The sequence below is a fragment of the Triplophysa dalaica genome, chromosome 4, assembly GCF_015846415.1.
Source record: "Triplophysa dalaica isolate WHDGS20190420 chromosome 4, ASM1584641v1, whole genome shotgun sequence".
NCBI classification, from domain to species: Eukaryota; Metazoa; Chordata; class Actinopteri; order Cypriniformes; family Nemacheilidae; genus Triplophysa; species Triplophysa dalaica.
In genome coordinates, this window is record NC_079545.1 from 9205409 (window position 1) to 9224265 (window position 18857).

Below are 18857 nucleotides of genomic sequence, written 5' to 3' on the forward strand. Positions count from 1 at the left end.
AGCAAGTTGAGGGGTGGATTGAAGGTTCTGTGTCATGTTTGAGGGATGTGTTGTTATATTTGGTCACGTGGCCATCGTGCCTGAGTTTGACCTGAAACAGGTGGACATACTTGAACCTTACATACACACACTCACACACCAACACACAACACACACACAAACTCATGTAAGGATCCTTTAACACACTCCTTCTTTCCTCTATTGCGAACTGTCTATTCAAAGCTTTCCAGCAAAACACAAAATAATTTGCAATGTGTGCAAACTGTTTACGTATCTCCATAAAGAAAATTTCTGATATGCAGCGGACTGCTTAATAACATCGCCATAATTATAAAGACCAATTTATATTATTTTAACATTATAATGAAATATATTATTTAATATGACTTATTTCCCTGAATCTTTTTAAAGGCCTCATGTTTAAGTTTTATTATGCGTTTCTTGTATTATAAATAAAAAAAATAGATATATATTTCCCAATTATTTATGTCATCAGCTGTTGCTATTAGTCTACTCTACAGAGTTAGCAGGATTTATAGATAGTACACCAAAAAACAGTTATATGAGGTGAACACAGAGGGAGAGAGGTGGAGAGAAGTGAGTAACTGTATCACAATGATCTTTCAGTCAGATAGTTGCTGTGTTAGTGGATTGTATTGAAGCTAATGTATATGAATGTTTCATTATGGGTTAGTAAATTAGTGAATTTATAGATTGAAACTCACCTTTCTTAAAAGTCCAAAACAAGAATGGCCTCTTCGCACACTCTCTCACTCACACACAGGACTACAAGTCTACACGCAGCGTTGCGTCTTGTCACGCACACTTTCTTCTGTATTCCACCATAGGTTCAGACGGAAAGATGGTCCTGTCCTAAAGAAATACACTGTACACTGCATGTGTGTGTGTGTGTGTGTGTGGTTAGGGTTAATTTTGGCAGGGAACACAACCCCCAGGGAGAATTTTGAAGAGTGTACCACCTGCCTTGTTACTCAGAGCCTCTCTGGTGAGTGACAGCTGTCAGGACCAATGGCAGTACTCACAAGTCACAGTCAGTTCAGCTGAACAGATTCCACTTTGAAGGAAGTTTCTGAAATACTGACTGAAGTCTGTTTTTGTTTGTCTGTCTTTCTATTTTTACTCCCCCTTTTTTCGAAACCTGTTCGATCGTAACAATCAGGATAGAGAGAGATGAGAGAGTTAGACATATATCTCATAGAAGATGCTGTATATTTAAAACCCAGCTATTTAAAACACTTGATAGCGTTTTATAGCGTTTTATATAGGATTTGTGCATCAATCCAATGACTTTAATGAGTGTAATGATGGGTATAAGAACTGCACAAATATTGTTTTTAGATATTAGGGATTATTAAACATGGTGACTTAATTTTTATAGGATGCAAGTCAGTCCACTTAAATTTATTTGTTATCAGTTGTAAATGTCATTTATTAATATTAAAGTTTAACATGTATCTCTATTATTATAGGCTTGACTTTATCAAGGCTTGGACTCAGTGGCGGTTCTGGCCGTCAGCACACTTGGCCATCCCACTGGCCACCCCACTGGTCCCCCTAAATCTGAAATGATATTTCACCAAAACAGAGAAATTTTGAGATGAACTTCTTTTCAAATAAAAAAGGACAGAAAAAGAATCATGACAACAAATGTTAGTGTGCCCCATAAAGCATAAGTGGCCCCTGCCTGCCCCCCGCCAGTTAAAGTGGTCTAGAAACGCCACTGGTTGGACTTCACTAGCAACTGTGGATTAAACTTTCCACTCATGTGGTTTTTATATAGGCCTGGACTTTTGGGCTTGTAGCACCCCCTAGAGCCAAAGCTTTGTACAGACGTCAAAAACTACATGACGTATCAAGGGTACGTAAATAGGTAGTAGACAGACTCAAATTCAAATTTGAAAAAAAATTAGATAAAAACTTACAACGAAGATAAATCTCTCTTATGCTATTGTATGTAATAAATGTAAATATTAGTAATATAAAACAATGTTATATTAACATTTTGCTATGTCACACCAGGACACATGTACAGTGGCCTAGTTATTTGTCAACTACCCAAATCAAATAAAAAAAATCTGTGATGCTGATATGAAACAATTGTTTCCTTTATTGTTGTAATAATTGACAAATAAAATATAGCCTTTTAGTGCTAGCAGTCACACATTTCAGTTCACTGTTTTTGTTATTTAAAAATGGAATAAATGTGTAAATGTGTGCCAACACAACATGTCAAATCTGTCATTAGATAGAGAAAGATTCTCCCACAAAGTATTGTATTTTATTGTTGTATTTTTAGCTCCAATTTATAAGTATACAATTTCTTTAAACAGCTTTTCATTTAAAAGTGTTGGGAGTAATATTATGTGCATATTGTTGTACAAAGTCATCAGTACATAATGTGAGCATATTATTAGCACTCATTAACATTGTGTGTGAAATCTATTTTAGACTTTAGGAGTAAATTGATCTGAGCACTTCTAAAATGAAAACAGTTTCTGAGTGATCCAGGCTCCCACTGGGGAGTCCTTAGAATTATTCAGGTGTCGACTTGTTGCCCTGGCGACAAGAAAGATGATTTCTGCAATGTTGAGCAGGATGCAGACGCCGGATACGGCAAGCATAAATATAGTGAACACTGTTTTCTCTGTAGGCCTGGACACAAAGCAGTCGACTATGTTTGGGCAGGGGTACGAGTCACACTTTACCAGCCGGAACATCTTATAGCCGGGGTAAATCATGTAGAACAGATACATAAATGCAGATTCGAACAGCACACGGAACAACAGGCTAATCATGTAAGTCCACCAGAGTCCTCCTGTGATCTTCATCTTTTGATTCTTTATCTGCTCCAGATCCTTTGGACTGGTGCGACCTGCCTGGCGGTACAGCTTTTTCTCGATGTGCCGACGATGTGCAATGTGCATGGTAACCAGCAGGGCGGGGGTAGAGACCATGATGAGTTGCAGGGCCCATAGACGGATGTGAGAGATGGGAAAGAAGTGGTCGTAGCACACGCTGTTGCAGCCCGGCTGCTGGGTGTTGCAAATGAAATGGGCTTTCTCATCACCCCACACGCTCTCTGCCGCCACCACCAGAATCAAGATCCGGAAAATGAAGAGGACGGACAGCCATATCCGCCCTATCCCGGTTGAATGCCGGTTTATGCCGCTGATGGCAGCATAAAAAGACGCCCAGTTCATTTTAGATTCCAGTTCTGTAAGGCAGAGTAAAGCACCGGTGTTAGAAAGCACACACACTCTCAAAACCCTGGATTGTTTTCAATCCGGCGCTGGCTCAAAAAAGGGATGAGGCACATTCCACGAGACGCAAATGATGTTGCTCAAGTTTGACTTGAAATTAGAAATACGAATCAATACAGTTCCAGCAACCCATGAACTACAATGAGCACATCTGGCTTTGCATACAAACAAGTCAAACTAGTGACAAGTCAAACAACGACTTCACCGCATCCTGGCATAAATAATGCTTTACTGATCAAAATTAACATTCACATTGTGACTCTAAAGGGAACCTGGAATGTCCCCAACTACTAAACAGCATTCATATTCAATTCAACAAAGTCCATAATCACCCTACAATCAAATATATATCAGAACAGCGCTCCAAATAACTTGTTCAGACTCAGAGAGAGAGCGAGATAGCGAGAGAGATTTATGATATTATTCAGTATTACCAGGATCCGCAGGTGGTGTTAGTGTCATGGGCAGAGCCCGTGTTGAGGGGTTCAGAGACCCGCCGTGTCTCCGGTGTGTGTGTCTGTGTGTGTATCCGTGTGTGTGTACCTCTGTCAGATGTAGTGTCTCCAGCATGCAGCATTCGTTTATGAAGGCAGGGCCAACCATGTGACTAGTCAACTCTCAGCCAAAGTCATTCTCCAATCACACAATGAAAGCGTAGGTTCAGTCACGGAGCAAATGTGTGTGCTTCTGTGTGATGTGGGTCACTGGGTACCTTCCGTTTTACACTATTCCTTTCTTACCTCACTCATTTGCATTATTTCGTAAACTCAGAGGTCATCATTTGTTAATTTAACAAATCTTCATTGTAAAGATGGTGATCATGGATGAGCTTGGACAGAATTGGTAACCAGTAGTGTTTAGATTTGGTGAAAAAGATGACACTGGGTGTTTGCATAAAGCCTAAATCAATAAATCACAACTATTTGCACATTTTTCAAAATTATAATCTAGTTATTAGGCTGAGATTATTTGTATACAAGCACTAGACATTCATTCATTCATTAGAAAATTACCAGAATTATAAGGGTTGCTTTTGTTCATATGTTATTTGAATGACAAATTACGCAATGACGTAATAAAAAATAATATATAAATATACATAAGTGTTTACAATATATTTGTCTTAAAATACAGTCTAAAATTTACTATAAACACAATTGTACTGTAACCATCCAAGTTATTTTTTTTGTTTGTTTAAAAAAAAAATGTTTTGTGTTATGCTTTTGTCAAGTTATTATTTCTTTGTTTAAGATACATTTTTATTTTAGTTTTCTTTGTTATTATCATTTTAGTGCTTTACATAATTAAATTTCAATATCTAAGGCACAATTTAAATTTTTCGTTCTTCCATTAATTTATAGGCCAATACTTGATACTTCAATAAACAGAATAGGTTTCGAAGTTTTAATTTTAGTCAACTAAAATAACCTTCATGAGGATCATCTCCACTGTCAATTTTATGAACAATGTTTTTAATGTGCTAAATATACTTGTTAGTCAAGTGCAATGATATGTTTGATCATTGATTTGAACTAAAACATCAAAATTATGAAAAGTAGATTAGAAATACAAGAGGTTTAAGCTTCCAGATACTATACCAAATGGTGTTTAGTAAGATAGTGTTATGAATTTATATGTAATGTGGTATGTTATCAGGCCTGTGTGTTGTATTCCTTTAACAAATAAATCTGAGGTAAGAATGGGTGTTTCACTGCTGGTTTCATTGGTCTAGTAGTTGGTTGATTATTACTGGGTTGTTGGTTTGAACATGGTTGGTAGTTGATTGTTACAGGGTTTAATTGGTAAGTTTAGTACTGTGTTGGATAGGGTTGGTATTTGGCTGATGTTTACCTGCGGTTGATGAGGTCCCTGAGCAGAAGAAGAAATTGGAGTTGAAGTCGCACAGGAAAGGGTTGATGTTTCCTAGTGTGGCTTATGGCGCAGCATCAGAGCTTTGAATTGCTAATGACTGGTGTCACGCTGTTACTCGCCCCACTACAAACATCTCTACACAAAAGATGCTTGTGCTGTTGAGTTCTTCACCATTCAGATCAGATACAAGATGCACACCCACCAGCGGACTGTGACGCACATCATGTGCACACAGAAACGTACACCAACTCACACACACACATATTTTTACACATAGATGACAATAGACACAAATAAATAAATGTTTAATCAATAAATACACATAACAGTCTGACACAAAGTCTTAGCCTTGAAAATAACGTATGGATAAATAAAGACTGTAGACACACTGAAATGCATAACAGCAGCAGAAATGAAAAATCAAGGATACTGTAAATGTGAATAAAACAACAAACAGTCAAAGAAGAGGTGATATAGCCCAAGACATGTGTTGTGTAGATCCTGTAAAGAGGAATTATATATTAATGCATTTTGGAAAAAAACAATACGAGAGATTAGGTGTAATTTTCTTTATTTTTCTGTTACCTCCAGATGCAAAGAGGTTCGCTTCAAATCATATATCATAAATATCGGGCAGGATAATTCTTAAGATTAAAATTTAAGGTTGGATACTCTAATGTTTGTCAAATATGTAAAATTGATGTTGAAACGGTGGAACATTTATTTTTTCAGTGCAAATTGGTTCATTGTTTTTGGATTGATGCATTTGAATGGATGCAGCAGAATGTACCTGCAAGTTTACTAAACTATACTAACTATAATGGGAAATATATCCTTTGGTTTAATAATTAATAGCAAATATACATCTTTTGTGGTTAAAAATAAACTCCTTTTATTGAAATTCTATAAAGTCCCCCCTAGGTTAATTATTTTTCAATAGGAGTTTCCTCAATGTTAATTGTTTAAAAGAGGTTAAAGTACAAAAGCTAAATATTAATATTCTTTGTTGATGGATTTTGGTTTCACAGTGTGATTTTTACAGTGTTTTTCTTTTCTTTCTTTTGTTTGTTTGTTCTTGTAATATATGTGGAATCTATGATGTACAATTCACTACAGTGTGTGAAAGATGAATGTTACTTCTGCCTTTCTGTTGTTAATCATAAATCTTAAAAAATATCTTTTTTAAAACAAACATGTGTTGTGTTTAGTCTTCCTCTAAAATGCAACATCCATTTACAAATAACGTTTATACCAAGCAAATGGCACAGAATACAAGCTATATCAAAGACTCTCACTTAGACTTCATAAAACGTCCTAAATTTACTTTTGAATTTATTTACCGTCACCGTGCATGAAACAAAGCGATAATGTGTTACTTTTCAAAGGCTCCATCGGTAGGCAGACGCTAAAACATGCGCGCGCACACAGGCGTCAAGCACAAGCGCGCGCACGATCCCGGCCCCACCTACAGGAATTGTGGAAAGACATGGCAGCTTCCGGTGTTTGTGGTGAGTGGATTTCCGTACACTACAGTTCCTACTTTTAAGAAGTTACGAGGTCTCCTTAACATTTTTGGTGCCGCGGTTCTGTCGGGTTCGGTATGGAGGAGAGCGGCAGTGTGGATAGTGTGGAGTCGCTGTGCAGGTATTTTAGGACATACACTTTCTCCACTTCTACTTGTCCACACACACTTCTGACATATATGTAATGTTTTATCTTAGGTTTTTATAGTTGACATGCAATTGCTATGTTAAACTCGCTCGCGAGTTCAGAGCACAGCAGCTGTGCGGACTCTTGATAAGACTGCAGGCTCATTCACATCAAATACAACTACAAAAGTCAAGTTTTAAAGCCCAATTATATCAGATAATAGGTGAGTCCTCCGCAAACTTATAACGTTACAGGGTATCAAAACTATTTGTGTCTATCTAATGAACGATTAAACGTTGACAGCCAGGCAAAATCCGATTAAAGGACTCGCGCAGTCGTAACTGTGGAAGTGCAGTGAGGACGCCAATTAAGTTATCTTTATGTTTATTGTTCTTGCTTTGAAAGTGAATCTGTTATGTAATGGGCGTTTAATCCGCCTATACCCTCTATTAATATTCTTTCAGCTCTACCACGACCCGGTCAGACCGTTCGAGTGTCACTGCGGCAGAACTGCGGGTCAGTCAGAACCGAACATCACACTTCCTTCCTAATACTTCTGTGTCCTTAACTGTTTCCTTTATGCTAAACCATAGTTCTGCTTTTTCCTCTTTGTAGGGTAAAGGACGGGCAACTGAAAAGGTACTGACGTTATATGTTGTGTCAAAGTATTAAATGGCTTAACTGTTGCTTTCAATAGACTTATCTCATGTTGTTATGCGTTCAGGTCCACAAGGACCCAAAAAAAGATGAGCTTCCCCTTCTGCCAGAGGAACGGATTCAGGATGCTGGTATGTGACCCATTAACGGATTTGGGGAAACTCTGCATGGCCATATGTGACCCTGGACAACAAATGGGTCTTATGGGTTTACACAATCTGGAAGCTGAGAACATAAGCTTTCTTTTGATGTATGAGTTGTTAGAATATGACAATATGTGGCTGGCCATCCACTCACAAAACATACGTTTTTATATATTTAAGGTAGGTAATTTACAAAATATCTTCATGGAACATGATCTTAACTTAATATCCTAATGATTTTTGGCATAACAGAAAAATCGATAATTTTGACCCATACAATGCATTTTTGTCTTTTACCATAACGTTCCTGTTCTATTTAAGACTGGTTTTGTGATCCAGGGTCACATATGGTTTAAAGTTAGTTCTGCACTCTAATTGGCATAATGCATAAAACTAACCAAAACAATAAATAAACAAACATGCATCTGAAGCATCTGCGCTTAAGTAATTCACAACAGTGTGAGCTGATCGTTTTAAATCATTCATTCATTGTGTGCATCCGCAGCTAAAGACGTGACGTACATTTGTCCATTCAGTGGAGCTCTCAGAGGAACTCTAACGGTCACCAATTACAGATTGTTTTTCAGGTGTACTGAGAGGGTAAGAACCATGCCCACATCCGGTTACTGTAAGCTGCCGATCCTGTTTCGCGTTTTGAACGGTATACTTTTTTCCATATTTGTGTTTAGGAGCCGGTGTTTGTGCTGGATCTACCACTGGGAGTTTTAAGCAGAATAGAAAAGATTGGAGCTGCAACCAGCAGAGGAGACGTCTCATTCGCCCTTGTTTGCAAGGTATTTGTTCCTGTGCACGGGTACCCAACGAATGCCTTATTTTCTGAGTCTGTGATCAATGTATTTTTTTCTGTGTGTGTTGAAGGATATGAGGAACCTACGTTTTGTGCACAAGGAGCCCGAAGACTCGCTCAAGAAGTCTGTCTTTGAAGTTCTTATGAAATTTGCGTTTCCAGTGTCAAACAACATGGTGAGATGCAGCAACCTAAAGAGCAGAATTTTGTTAATTAGTCCAGTGGTTCTCAAAAGTTTCCGTTGTGAGCCCCCCTTTGTGTTGGGTGCATCCCTTTGCCCCCCCTCCCCCCACATAATAAAGTTTATAATCGGAAATTTAACATTTTATTTAACCCAATAACATATTTATTTATACAATGCTGAAACATCAATTCTTCTGTTTGGTGTGCTTATTTCTTTGATGTTTGATTGCATAAACTTTATAATATATTTCAAAAAATGCCACAAAAACTCTGCCCCCCGGATCCATTTTATGGTCCCCCCAGGGGTCCATGATCCCCAGTGTGAGAACCACTATATTAGCCTATAAGAACTGAACACAGTTGACCCAATTTTTCTCTCATGTTTCTAGTCTCTTTTCGCATTTGAGTATAAGCAGGCGTTCCCTGAAAATGGATGGAAGGTGTATGATCCACTGGCTGAATATAAGAGACAGGTAAAATGTGTCGTAATGATGTTTCCTTGGGGCTAATTTCTCAGCCAGACTTGGCAAAATTAAATCCGACACATTGATTGAGGCCCCCTCTGTTACACCGAAGAAGTTCATATTAAAACAAGCTTAACAATGAGTAATAAATATATAAACATGGTATTAGTGTGTAAATTATTCCTATTTTAATTTCTTACCTGAAATAAAAGACATTAAGTGTTACTATGGGAACTACAGGCAATTGTACATTAAATATTTGACTGCAGTCATTTAGTCAAGTGATCTTAATTAGGTATAACAATGAGCCATCTATCAAAATACATTTGTATACTGAAATATATGTGTGTCTGTGTGCTTAGGGTCTTCCGAACGAGAGCTGGAGAATCTCTAAAGTGAATGATCACTATGAGCTGTGTGATACCTACCCAGCAGTGCTAGTTGTCCCGGTAACCATCACTGATGAGGAACTGCGGCGTGTCGCTAGCTTCAGGGCCAAAGGCCGCATTCCTGTCAGTGCCATCAGTATTACCTGTGACATCTCTGCATATGCATTTAATTTATCGTTTCATAGAAATGCACCATCTCACAGTCAGAATATTATCAATATAGGTGCTCTCATGGATCCATCCAGAGAGTCAGGCCGCTGTGGTTCGGTCTAGTCAGCCCATGGTGGGACAGAACGGCCGGCGCTGCAAAGAGGACGAGAAGCTCCTGCAGGCAATCATGGATGCAAATGCACAATCACACAAACTCTTCATATTTGATGCCAGGCCCAGTGTGAATGCTGTAGCTAACAAGGTAAACTGAGCCGCCTCGAATGTGAATGTGCATTTCAAAAGGGGGTTGAAATCGTCTTCCATCTGTGTTGTAGATGAAAGGAGGGGGGTATGAGAGTGAAGATGCTTATCAGAACGCTGAACTGGTGTTTTTGGAAATCCATAACATTCACGTAATGCGTGAGTCGCTGCGGAAAGTGAAGGAGGTCGTCTATCCTAACATCGAGGAATCTCATTGGTTGTCAAACCTTGAGTCCACACATTGGCTGGAACACATCAAGGTGAGAAGTCAGATCTCATCATTTCTTACGTGTGAAGAAACATGAGGATGATGAAGGTGGCACTGACTGTGATCTGTGTGTGGATAGTTGATTTTGGCAGGAGCTTTAAGAATAGCCGATAAAGTGGAGTCTGGGAAAACCTCAGTGGTGGTTCACTGCAGCGATGGCTGGGACAGAACGGCTCAGCTCACCTCGCTGGCCCTGATAATGCTAGACTCTCATTACAGAACCATTCGGGGTTTTCAGATCCTGCTGGAGAAAGAGTGGCTCAGCTTTGGGCACCGTTTCCAACAAGTAAGGAAACACGCACACACGCAACACGCTCAGCATTAAGGGAATAGTTTACCAAAAGAAGTGTTTTTCATTCAAATGTTTGTGCTAATAAAATAGTGAATACATGTTTCTCTGTTTGTATAGAGAGTGGGTCACGGTGATAAAAATCACACCGATGCCGACCGCTCTCCGATCTTCCTGCAGTTCATTGACTGTGTTTGGCAGATGATCAGACAGGTGACCGCAAATAACCCACAGGCAACACGTTGACCTTTGACATGTCTGCAATAAGCTGCTGAAATCAATCTCTGTATATGAAATGAGTCTTTTGTCTTCGTGGTTTTATACAGTTTCCTGCAGCTTTCGAGTTTAATGAGAATTTTCTCATTACAATACTGGATCACCTCTACAGCGGCCTTTTTGGGACATTTCTGTGTAACAGTGAGCAGCAAAGACTCAAAGAGGTAAGAGCGGGCGTACTTGTGGTATGTGCACAATATTTCGTATGGATCTGATTCTAGGATATTAGTATTTAAACCTAAATCTGAACAGATAGTTTTTTATTTTAATTGTACATCGTTTTTTGAAATGCTGACATTTACATATTTTGGCAACTTATGGTGCATTCAACATATTTTTGTGTGTTAGTAAGCGCAAAACATGTATGTGTTTAGGAAGTGCCGAAGCGCACCGTATCGCTGTGGTCGTTTGTGAACAGTCAGCTGGAGGAGTTTGTGAATCCTCTGTACGTGCACTACTCGTCCCATGTGCTTTTCCCCACTGTGGGTATTCGACACCTGCAGCTCTGGGTCTCCTACTACATTCGCTGGAACCCGCGTATGCGGCCACAGGTAAAGACATGCGAGCGGCTACGATAACTTGAAATGATCCTTGATTTAAGGCCAATGTTGTAACGGGTTTATAAATGACTTGTGCTATGTTTGGATTTGAACATGTCAGTGTTGTGCATGCTTTTTGCATTTAGGAGCCTGTCCATCAGCGCTACAAGGAGCTGTTAGCCAAACGGGCTGAACTTCAGAAGAGGGTGGAAGATTTACAGCGTGAGGCAGCCAATCGCACAGCTTCTTCATCCTCTGAGAGGGCCGGGTCTCCTACTCGCTCCATCACGCCTGTGCAAACCTTTGTTTGAGTACCCCAGAACTTAAAGAAGCATGTAGCTCTTCATGTACTGTCCCAGTTCTCTTAGTTCTCGCCGTGATAGACAGCTGATGTAAATCCACACACCATAACATTTACCTGCTGCTACCAGGTGGCTGGATGAGAAAAGCTTTTAATCACTAAAACTGATACTGGTATTATATTAATACATTTATTAAGACTAGTGAGACATGTTAGAAAATATTGTATGTTGACTGTGGCAGAAGGGAATGACGTGTTCTGGGACTGTGCATCATATGACCAAAGAAATGTGATGTCACTGTAGTTCTGTCTACATCATTTCGATGTGGATGGAATCAGAGGCAAGTCTTGTCAGCTTCAGGGTTTTACGTACAGACTTCTGTCCTTCTTGAAATTCCATATTTTCTTAGACTTGTTCATTTTAACATTATTAGTAATTGTATTAAAAGCGATACAGACCTGTTACTTAAATGTGCGCATTTGCTTATAGATTAACATTGACTACTGAAGTGTGCTGACACTAATTGCCAATCATCATCCTTTACACTTCAGGAGTTAACACCCAATAAAACACGTGCAGTGTCTGCATCTGGACAATGGCTTGTGTTTTATTCAGGTGGGTCACAGATGTTTTACAGTTTGAAGGCCAAGCCACAACTTCAGTATGAGTAGTTTCAGATGTGACACCCACAAGTCTTAAGAATTTGTATGAAATTGTATCCACAAGTACAGAACAAAAAAGTAGCTATGCTAAGATTTTGTAGGCTAATCTGATACTAAATAGCTCAAATAATTATATTTTAAATAACACATTTTAAGATTTAGTGTTAGCAAACATGTGCTTGTATTCAATTTGATAGACCTCTGAAAAAGCTCATATAGACCATTTTCTCCATTGTTACGCTTTTAATCCAAAGAATTTAACAACCTATGAAACATCAGCTCCTCAAGCAGTCAAACCAGATAATGTACACATTCACGGATACATTTTAAACATCGGCCGTATAAAACCATACAAGTACATAAACACGATTATTTACAGTTTTCCATCTTGAATGGGAGTCCTTCAGGGGCAATACTTGACATGGTGGATGGGCTGTGTCCTTACAGTCTGTGTTTTACCACTTGCCCCTTTTGCTCCAGTCCTTAGGTGTGAAATGCAAACATTTGGGGTCAATGCGGAGATGCCGTTTCTGCATGGCCCGCTCGTGACCTTCCACTATTTCCTCGGCCAGGGTAAGGATATACTGACCCTGCAAGGTAAGTGGGCTAAATTGATCAATATGAACAGAAGAACCTCATGCGATGATCTTGGGATGAATTATCAGAAAACGAACGAAGGACACTGGTTTGCAGTAATGTCTCACCTTGTAATAATTGATGAGGTTTAGGTATTGAAGAGTTGATATCACGTCCTCTTTCTTCACGCTTGTGATTTCACTAATTTCACTAAAAAAAAAAAACAGTATTACAAAGATGCCCACAAATTCTTATGTTGCTACAAAACACTACTAAGAATGGCACACACTTGATTGTAATTTGTGGTCGTTCTCCATTCTCTGATTTGAGGTCCATCAAAATCTCTAGAATGGTCTGGGACCAGTATGAACGATAGGAGAGCAAACCCAGATCTGACAGAGGTTTCTCTGGAGTACCGGTTCTTCCTTCCACCTTTGAAAGTTCGTAACCTGGAAGACAGGAGAATAAACCCCAAACATTTACGATTCTGCGAAGAAAAAAAGGCTAATGAGTTTGTTGTTCTGAGAAAAATCACTCACTGAATTCAATTAACAGCTTGCCATAGCCTCTTCTTTGGTAAGGTGGTAAAGTCAGAATACAGGCCACATTGTAGTCTTCTGTAGATTCCTTCTCCTGTTAATGATAAGAAAACGATACTGAACACAACGATGCCAAAACATTCCACACTAAACCTGAAGATGTTTTTATATGAAACATTTAGCTTAACACAAAGATATGTGATATATATATACCTTTGAGAAGTAACCGACTATGTGGAAACCCTTTAAGTCATACTCTGTCATAACATAGAAGAGAAAAGGATCTGTGTCGTAGTACAGAGTCTTGTGGTCCAGGAAGCATTTGGCCAGCAAACACAAATTTTGGGAATATGTCTGTGTAGTGAACGAAAACCACAGATTTATAGGACAGTCAAGAGACCCTCAATGTACTCCCACAGATATACGCTTTACCAGCTCAATTCAAACATTCAAGATGTGAATCTAAAATACATTGTAATAACCATTTATTTCTGTTAAAACAAGTCAACTTTTGTAGATAAACTGCATTTACACACCTTGTTTTTCCTGCCATCTATTTCGAAAAAGGAGATGGTTCCTTTGCGGTAGATCTCATTTCCTGGAGGATGCCTTAGGTTGCATTTGGTCTGTAAACATTACAAGAGTGTAATAGGAGTAATATTGTATATCAAAGTTATACACGTTATAGAAGTCAATAATAGCTACGCTGATAAATACGTGTTCTTTATACTTGTGGAAGATTATGTGGTTATAGCACTGCAATTACACTTACCAGGTGCCTTTGGAGACACTTTAGGCTCTTGAGGTATTTCAGACAGAATTCACAGAGGTAGAGAATTGGCAGAGTGGTGAGCTCCTGTGGGTATGGAGAAAAGTACCACGGCTTCAGCCGGTGCCGGCCCAGTTCAATACAGTCTATGTTCTTCATTCGTGTGATAATGTCATCGTGACTGCGGTCCGACACCAAGCTACCAGTCATGCGTGGAGCAGAGGGGATCCCATCAGAACTGTCTTGTGAGTCCTGTAGCCAGAGGATAGAGTTAGGAAGAAGGTGAAACCATTTCATCTACATGACAACTAATGCGGTACGTGATTATTTAAAGGTGTCATTCGTTTTCGAAGCTTTGATTATGTTTTTGGGGTGTTTACCAATTGATGTTCATGTTTCTACTTTCAAAAAACGCTATACATATATATACATATTTCAAGTCTATTGTTCACCGCTATTCTAACCCTCTTCTCAGATATCGAGCAGATTTTCCCAGTTTCTTTTAAGTTCCTCCATCCGAAACGTTTTGATTGGTAAAGCTGACCCAGTCTGTCGTGATTGGTTCCTCCCTTAAAGCGCGTGTCTGAAGATGTCCCACCCATACCATATCAGCAAGCTTCCGCTTCTCAGGCTGTTGTGATTGGTCGGTCCCCCTCTCAGTGCTATTTCAGCAATAAACATAAACTTCACTTCATCAGTTCAAAATGGATCGATCTAAGTGTAACGGAAGTCTGCTAGTGCATGTGCAAACGTCAATCTTTGTTAGATATTGCAATTTTTTCCTACTATGGGAAGGGAAATGACCCCGGACTCAATGGCTTCAGAACGGTTATATTAATTAACACTAATAACAGAAGCGTTAGTTTTGCCTTTTTTTATATTGGACCTCAGTTGGATAATAAAACAAGCAGATTGACCAGGAGACTGCAAGCAGGACTTCAAAGGACGTTTTATAGAAATGTTTTGGGGGTATGCACACATACACACAATATCAGTGTATTACACAGAGCAGCTTTCACAGTCGATATTAAAGTCATGGAAGCTGTTATTTGAGCGTTGGTTATCTTAGAATGTGTGTAGCTGAATTCTTATTATCACCTGTAGGACTGTGATGAAAGTGAAAATAGTTTAGCGTGTAGCTCAGTCAAATGTCACTGATCACTGATAACCAAGCACTACTCCGGCAGCTCTTTCTCTTCTCTAAGGAAGGCCACGCCCCTTTTTTGGCATATTCCTTTGGGCGGAGGTTAATAAAAGCACTCGAAATAGTACCAGTCATTCTATTTAGTACTTGAAAAGCGAATTCTGTTAAAGACAATGTCTCGCTTGGCATTGAACTTTATCATTTGCAGATATTATTTAACCTCGAACAGCAACATTACACACCATCAAAATTAAAATCTAAATCGGCTTCACGGGGATCGGCACCTTTAAAGTAAAATATGGCTAGACTTCATTATATGGTGGGTTGTCTGTGAATTAGTTTGTTTTTTATTCCTAATAATAACAGGCCTACTCTAGTTAACAAAAATAATATAAGTATATAAGTTCATCTGGTTTTAGGTCTGTTCCATCCAGAACCTGAGATTTCTACCGCCCCTAAGTCTCATTCTTTCAGACAAACATTTGAAGTAATTGAGCCGGACCTCTCCTGGCAGCAAATAGATGGTGGAGCAGCGGGGGCTGTTATTCTGGAACACCTTTACCATCTAGCAGAAAAACACAAGAGGTTGCATAGCTTGAGGGCATTTCAAGAGTGGAGGTAGAAAGGTGATAAAACAGCAGAATTGACAGATTTTCATTGAAAAGGTTTTTATGGGAGATTAAAACTCTAACATCAGTGAGCTGACAATTGAACATCAATGTTAATAGAACTAAATGGATTCGAATGTTGGTCACTGAAGTACCACTGTAGCGACCTAAAACAGTGTTTTCAAATTTTATTAGATTTAACACAAAACAGATCAGGAGTCTGTGATACGTAGTGCTAAGAAATTGTTTTTAAATGAAGCTACATAATTTACCTCATCTGTCCCGCCACAATTTTTTCTTTTTCTGCCTGGCTGAGAAGGAATAAGACGACGTGGTGTGCCATTCTTACAAAAGGAGAAAACAGAGGGAGAAACAAAGAATAGCTTTAGTATTCTGGTATTTTATGGTTTATAATTAGTATCGTTATTCACAAGTCATACTGAACAATTGTTTATTATAAACATGTGTTATTTCTTACTGTGGTGAGTTGTTCATGCTCATCTCTAGATTTAATAACAAATGAATCTCTTATAGCTGGAAAGACAGATGCCTGACTTGTCTCTGTAGAACTAGGAAGTGAGGGCACTGGAGTAGCTGCAGTAACTTGTGTTGCCAAAGAAACAGGTTCTGCTTTCCTTTTCTATAAAATTCAACAGACACACAATTGTTAATTCTTATTTGTCTAAACGCAAAAATCTTTATTATATTAAGCGCTCAAACCTAAAAACAACCAGGAATGGACTTCATATACTCACCTTATGGATTAAAATGATATAGTAATAAAATCAAATAAAAATATTGAGAACAATGACATCTGCTATGGAGAGTGGAGGATATGAATTTGAAATCAAATTAAAACATCAATGATTTCCTTGGTGTGTAACACTAGCAGCCAATTTGCATCTTCAATTTATTTCACAATTTAAGTATTAAGATATACTGTTTAGAAGTTTGCCGTTTAAACTGAGATGAGGCAAAAATGGCATCCCTCACATTGTTTGGATAGTGTAACAGGATCTTGTTAAAATGAGCATTAAATTAGGCCCGATTATTGAAAGCTCTTGCTTGACAAGAGCAGTAGATTTCCGTTAGTGTACAATGGGGAGGTTTTGTCTGTACCGGTGTGGGGAGGGTTTTGCCTCTTGATGGAGCTGAAGCAGACTGAACGTTGAGATCTAGACTCTTCCTCTGAATTTGAACAGAAAGGAAGAGAATATAGAAAAAGTTGAAAACATGAAAATCTGAAATCAACAGTGTATGACATTTTTCAAATATAGCCTATATCTTGGGGGGGTGGTCGGGTCACAACCATCATGGTAATCCTTACATTGTTTGCAGATTTAAGTTATTGTAAATGTCTCCGGATTAGCCAAATATATTGGTAATAATTTCAATGATTGAGTGATCAATTATGAATTGTGTTCACGTTTTGACATTTTCCCTCCACCCGGAAAGATGATTTCAGATGTATGAAAACACAGACAGCATATTTATTGTTTCCTATATCTGTACCGCAGAATATATTCTCTCACCACATCTCTCTCTGGGGAGCTGGGGCGAGACCCAGGCAGGCCATTCTTTGTGGGGGTCTTTGCCTCCTTCTTGGGAAACTGGAGCTTCTTTAAGTCCAGACGATCTGGAGTAACCCACTCGTCCAGTCGCTTGTTGACTTCCAACAAACAGTAAATATTAGTCGACCTTTTCGTAGTAATTAAACAATGGGCAAACCAACATCAAGCCGACAATGTATACTATTTAAAATTATGGAGTCAAATTTTTTTAGCTATTGGCCAAGATAGCAATACTTACAGTCAATGTAGTGGACATAGTATAGCTTTCTTCCAGGAATCTCTTTGACACTTAGAATTTCAGCCAAAGCTATACGTGCATAAAAGAACAAATAACACAATAAAGCATACCGTTAATGCAAAGAGATCTGCTGTCTATAAAAAACACACACAATATTGATATCAGCCAGTTACCACTAATACCAGCAGATGACAAAGCACGTTACTGTTAAGAATGCACGTTTATTACCTTATGAATGTTACAGGCATTACGTTTTACTTACACGCAGTCTCGTGCAATGATATACAAGTAAATGTAGCTGCTAGTGTTTTGTTTACAGCTAGCGGGCTAATACGTACGCCATTCGTTTTCATTGTCTTGATTTCTTCGCAATACAGGAAGACGGCAGCCTTCGACGACTTCACCCTATCAAGACAAAACACTTATAAATAACACCCAACACAAATGACAGCGCAAAGGAATTGAAATAAAAAATAGGGACTTGATGAAAACAGACTCACTGAGAGGTCGGCCATGTTTTTGTCTGGCGCACAGAACTATGGGTAGAACGATAAGATAGGCGCGTTCTACTTCGGGCCAAGTAGGCGGCGCTGCGCATGGAGCATGTATGCATTTGGCATTCGCTTTTATCCAAAAATTGCATTTTGCTATACATTTTGTTTCTTACTAACGTTATGTGATATCCCCTGGGATCGAACCCATGATCTTGGCGTTGCGAGCGCCATGCTCAAATCACCGAGCCACAGAAAGCTAAAATATTTTTTGTTGCTTTTTTAATGCAGACATTTTTACAATATTTTATAATGCTAAATGCACTTAATAAAAGGATTATAAATTATGTTTATGTCTGTTAAAAAAACTTTGAAATCATTGGAGCCCAATGGACTCTGTCAAATGCGAATAATTACTCTGCTTTACATGTAGGTTTTTTCTTCTGGTAAAGCTCAAAACATATCATGACAACAAGAGAGAGGAAAGAATGCCTTTACAACACATTACAATTACCCATTATGCAAAAAACATAAATATTATACATTAAACTCAACGTTAAACATTGCTGTGAGAAGAAACACAATCGAAATAGCATTTCAAGTCTTCACAGAAAATGATAAATGGAGGTTTAACTAAAACAAATGCATAATGGATGAGCGTTACATCCATATGTATGGTTACGTCACAATAACGCGTCACAAAATGAAATACGTCATTTTTAAGTGG

The 18857-nt window shown here is 38.6% G+C and overlaps 3 protein-coding genes across 6 annotated transcripts; 1 reads left to right on the plus strand and 2 right to left on the minus strand.

Moving 5' to 3' along the window:
* Positions 1-2285: 2285 nt before the first annotated feature.
* On the minus strand, positions 2286-5271 carry gjb1a (gap junction protein beta 1a). Of its 3 annotated transcripts, none has more exons than XM_056746096.1 (2): positions 5133-5271; positions 2286-3235 (listed from the first exon to the last, which is right to left on the minus strand). In XM_056746096.1, the coding sequence occupies exon 2, from the start codon at positions 3219-3221 to the stop codon at positions 2499-2501; it is 723 nt and encodes a 240-aa protein (XP_056602074.1). In that variant the 5' UTR covers positions 3222-3235; positions 5133-5271; the 3' UTR covers positions 2286-2498. The 3 variants fall into 3 exon arrangements, with proteins under 3 accessions (XP_056602074.1, XP_056602072.1, XP_056602073.1); XM_056746094.1 differs by lacking the exon at positions 5133-5271 and adding an exon at positions 3825-4167; XM_056746095.1 differs by lacking the exon at positions 5133-5271 and adding an exon at positions 3716-3818.
* Positions 5272-6613: 1342 nt separating this feature from the next.
* mtmr2 (myotubularin related protein 2) lies at positions 6614-12119 on the plus strand. The gene is made up of 16 exons (XM_056745647.1): positions 6614-6797; positions 7268-7319; positions 7419-7442; positions 7528-7591; positions 8109-8203; positions 8293-8397; positions 8483-8587; positions 8984-9067; positions 9421-9570; positions 9671-9859; positions 9933-10118; positions 10206-10412; positions 10536-10628; positions 10742-10855; positions 11066-11242; positions 11377-12119. Exons 1-16 carry the CDS (start codon positions 6754-6756, stop codon positions 11539-11541), a joined length of 1854 nt encoding a protein of 617 aa, XP_056601625.1. The 5' UTR covers positions 6614-6753; the 3' UTR covers positions 11542-12119.
* On the minus strand, positions 12120-18260 carry kat5a (K(lysine) acetyltransferase 5a). Of its 2 annotated transcripts, XM_056745649.1 has the most exons (15): positions 18140-18197; positions 17978-18044; positions 17640-17708; positions 17363-17499; positions 16950-17018; positions 16309-16470; positions 16103-16174; positions 15725-15787; positions 14082-14330; positions 13846-13935; positions 13523-13663; positions 13310-13403; positions 13060-13219; positions 12899-12980; positions 12120-12784 (listed from the first exon to the last, which is right to left on the minus strand). In XM_056745649.1, the coding sequence occupies exons 1-15, from the start codon at positions 18152-18154 to the stop codon at positions 12650-12652; spliced, it is 1605 nt and encodes a 534-aa protein (XP_056601627.1). In that variant the 5' UTR covers positions 18155-18197; the 3' UTR covers positions 12120-12649. The 2 variants fall into 2 exon arrangements, with proteins under 2 accessions (XP_056601627.1, XP_056601628.1); XM_056745650.1 differs by lacking the exon at positions 16950-17018 and having other exon boundaries at positions 18140-18260.
* Positions 18261-18857: the final 597 nt, after the last annotated feature.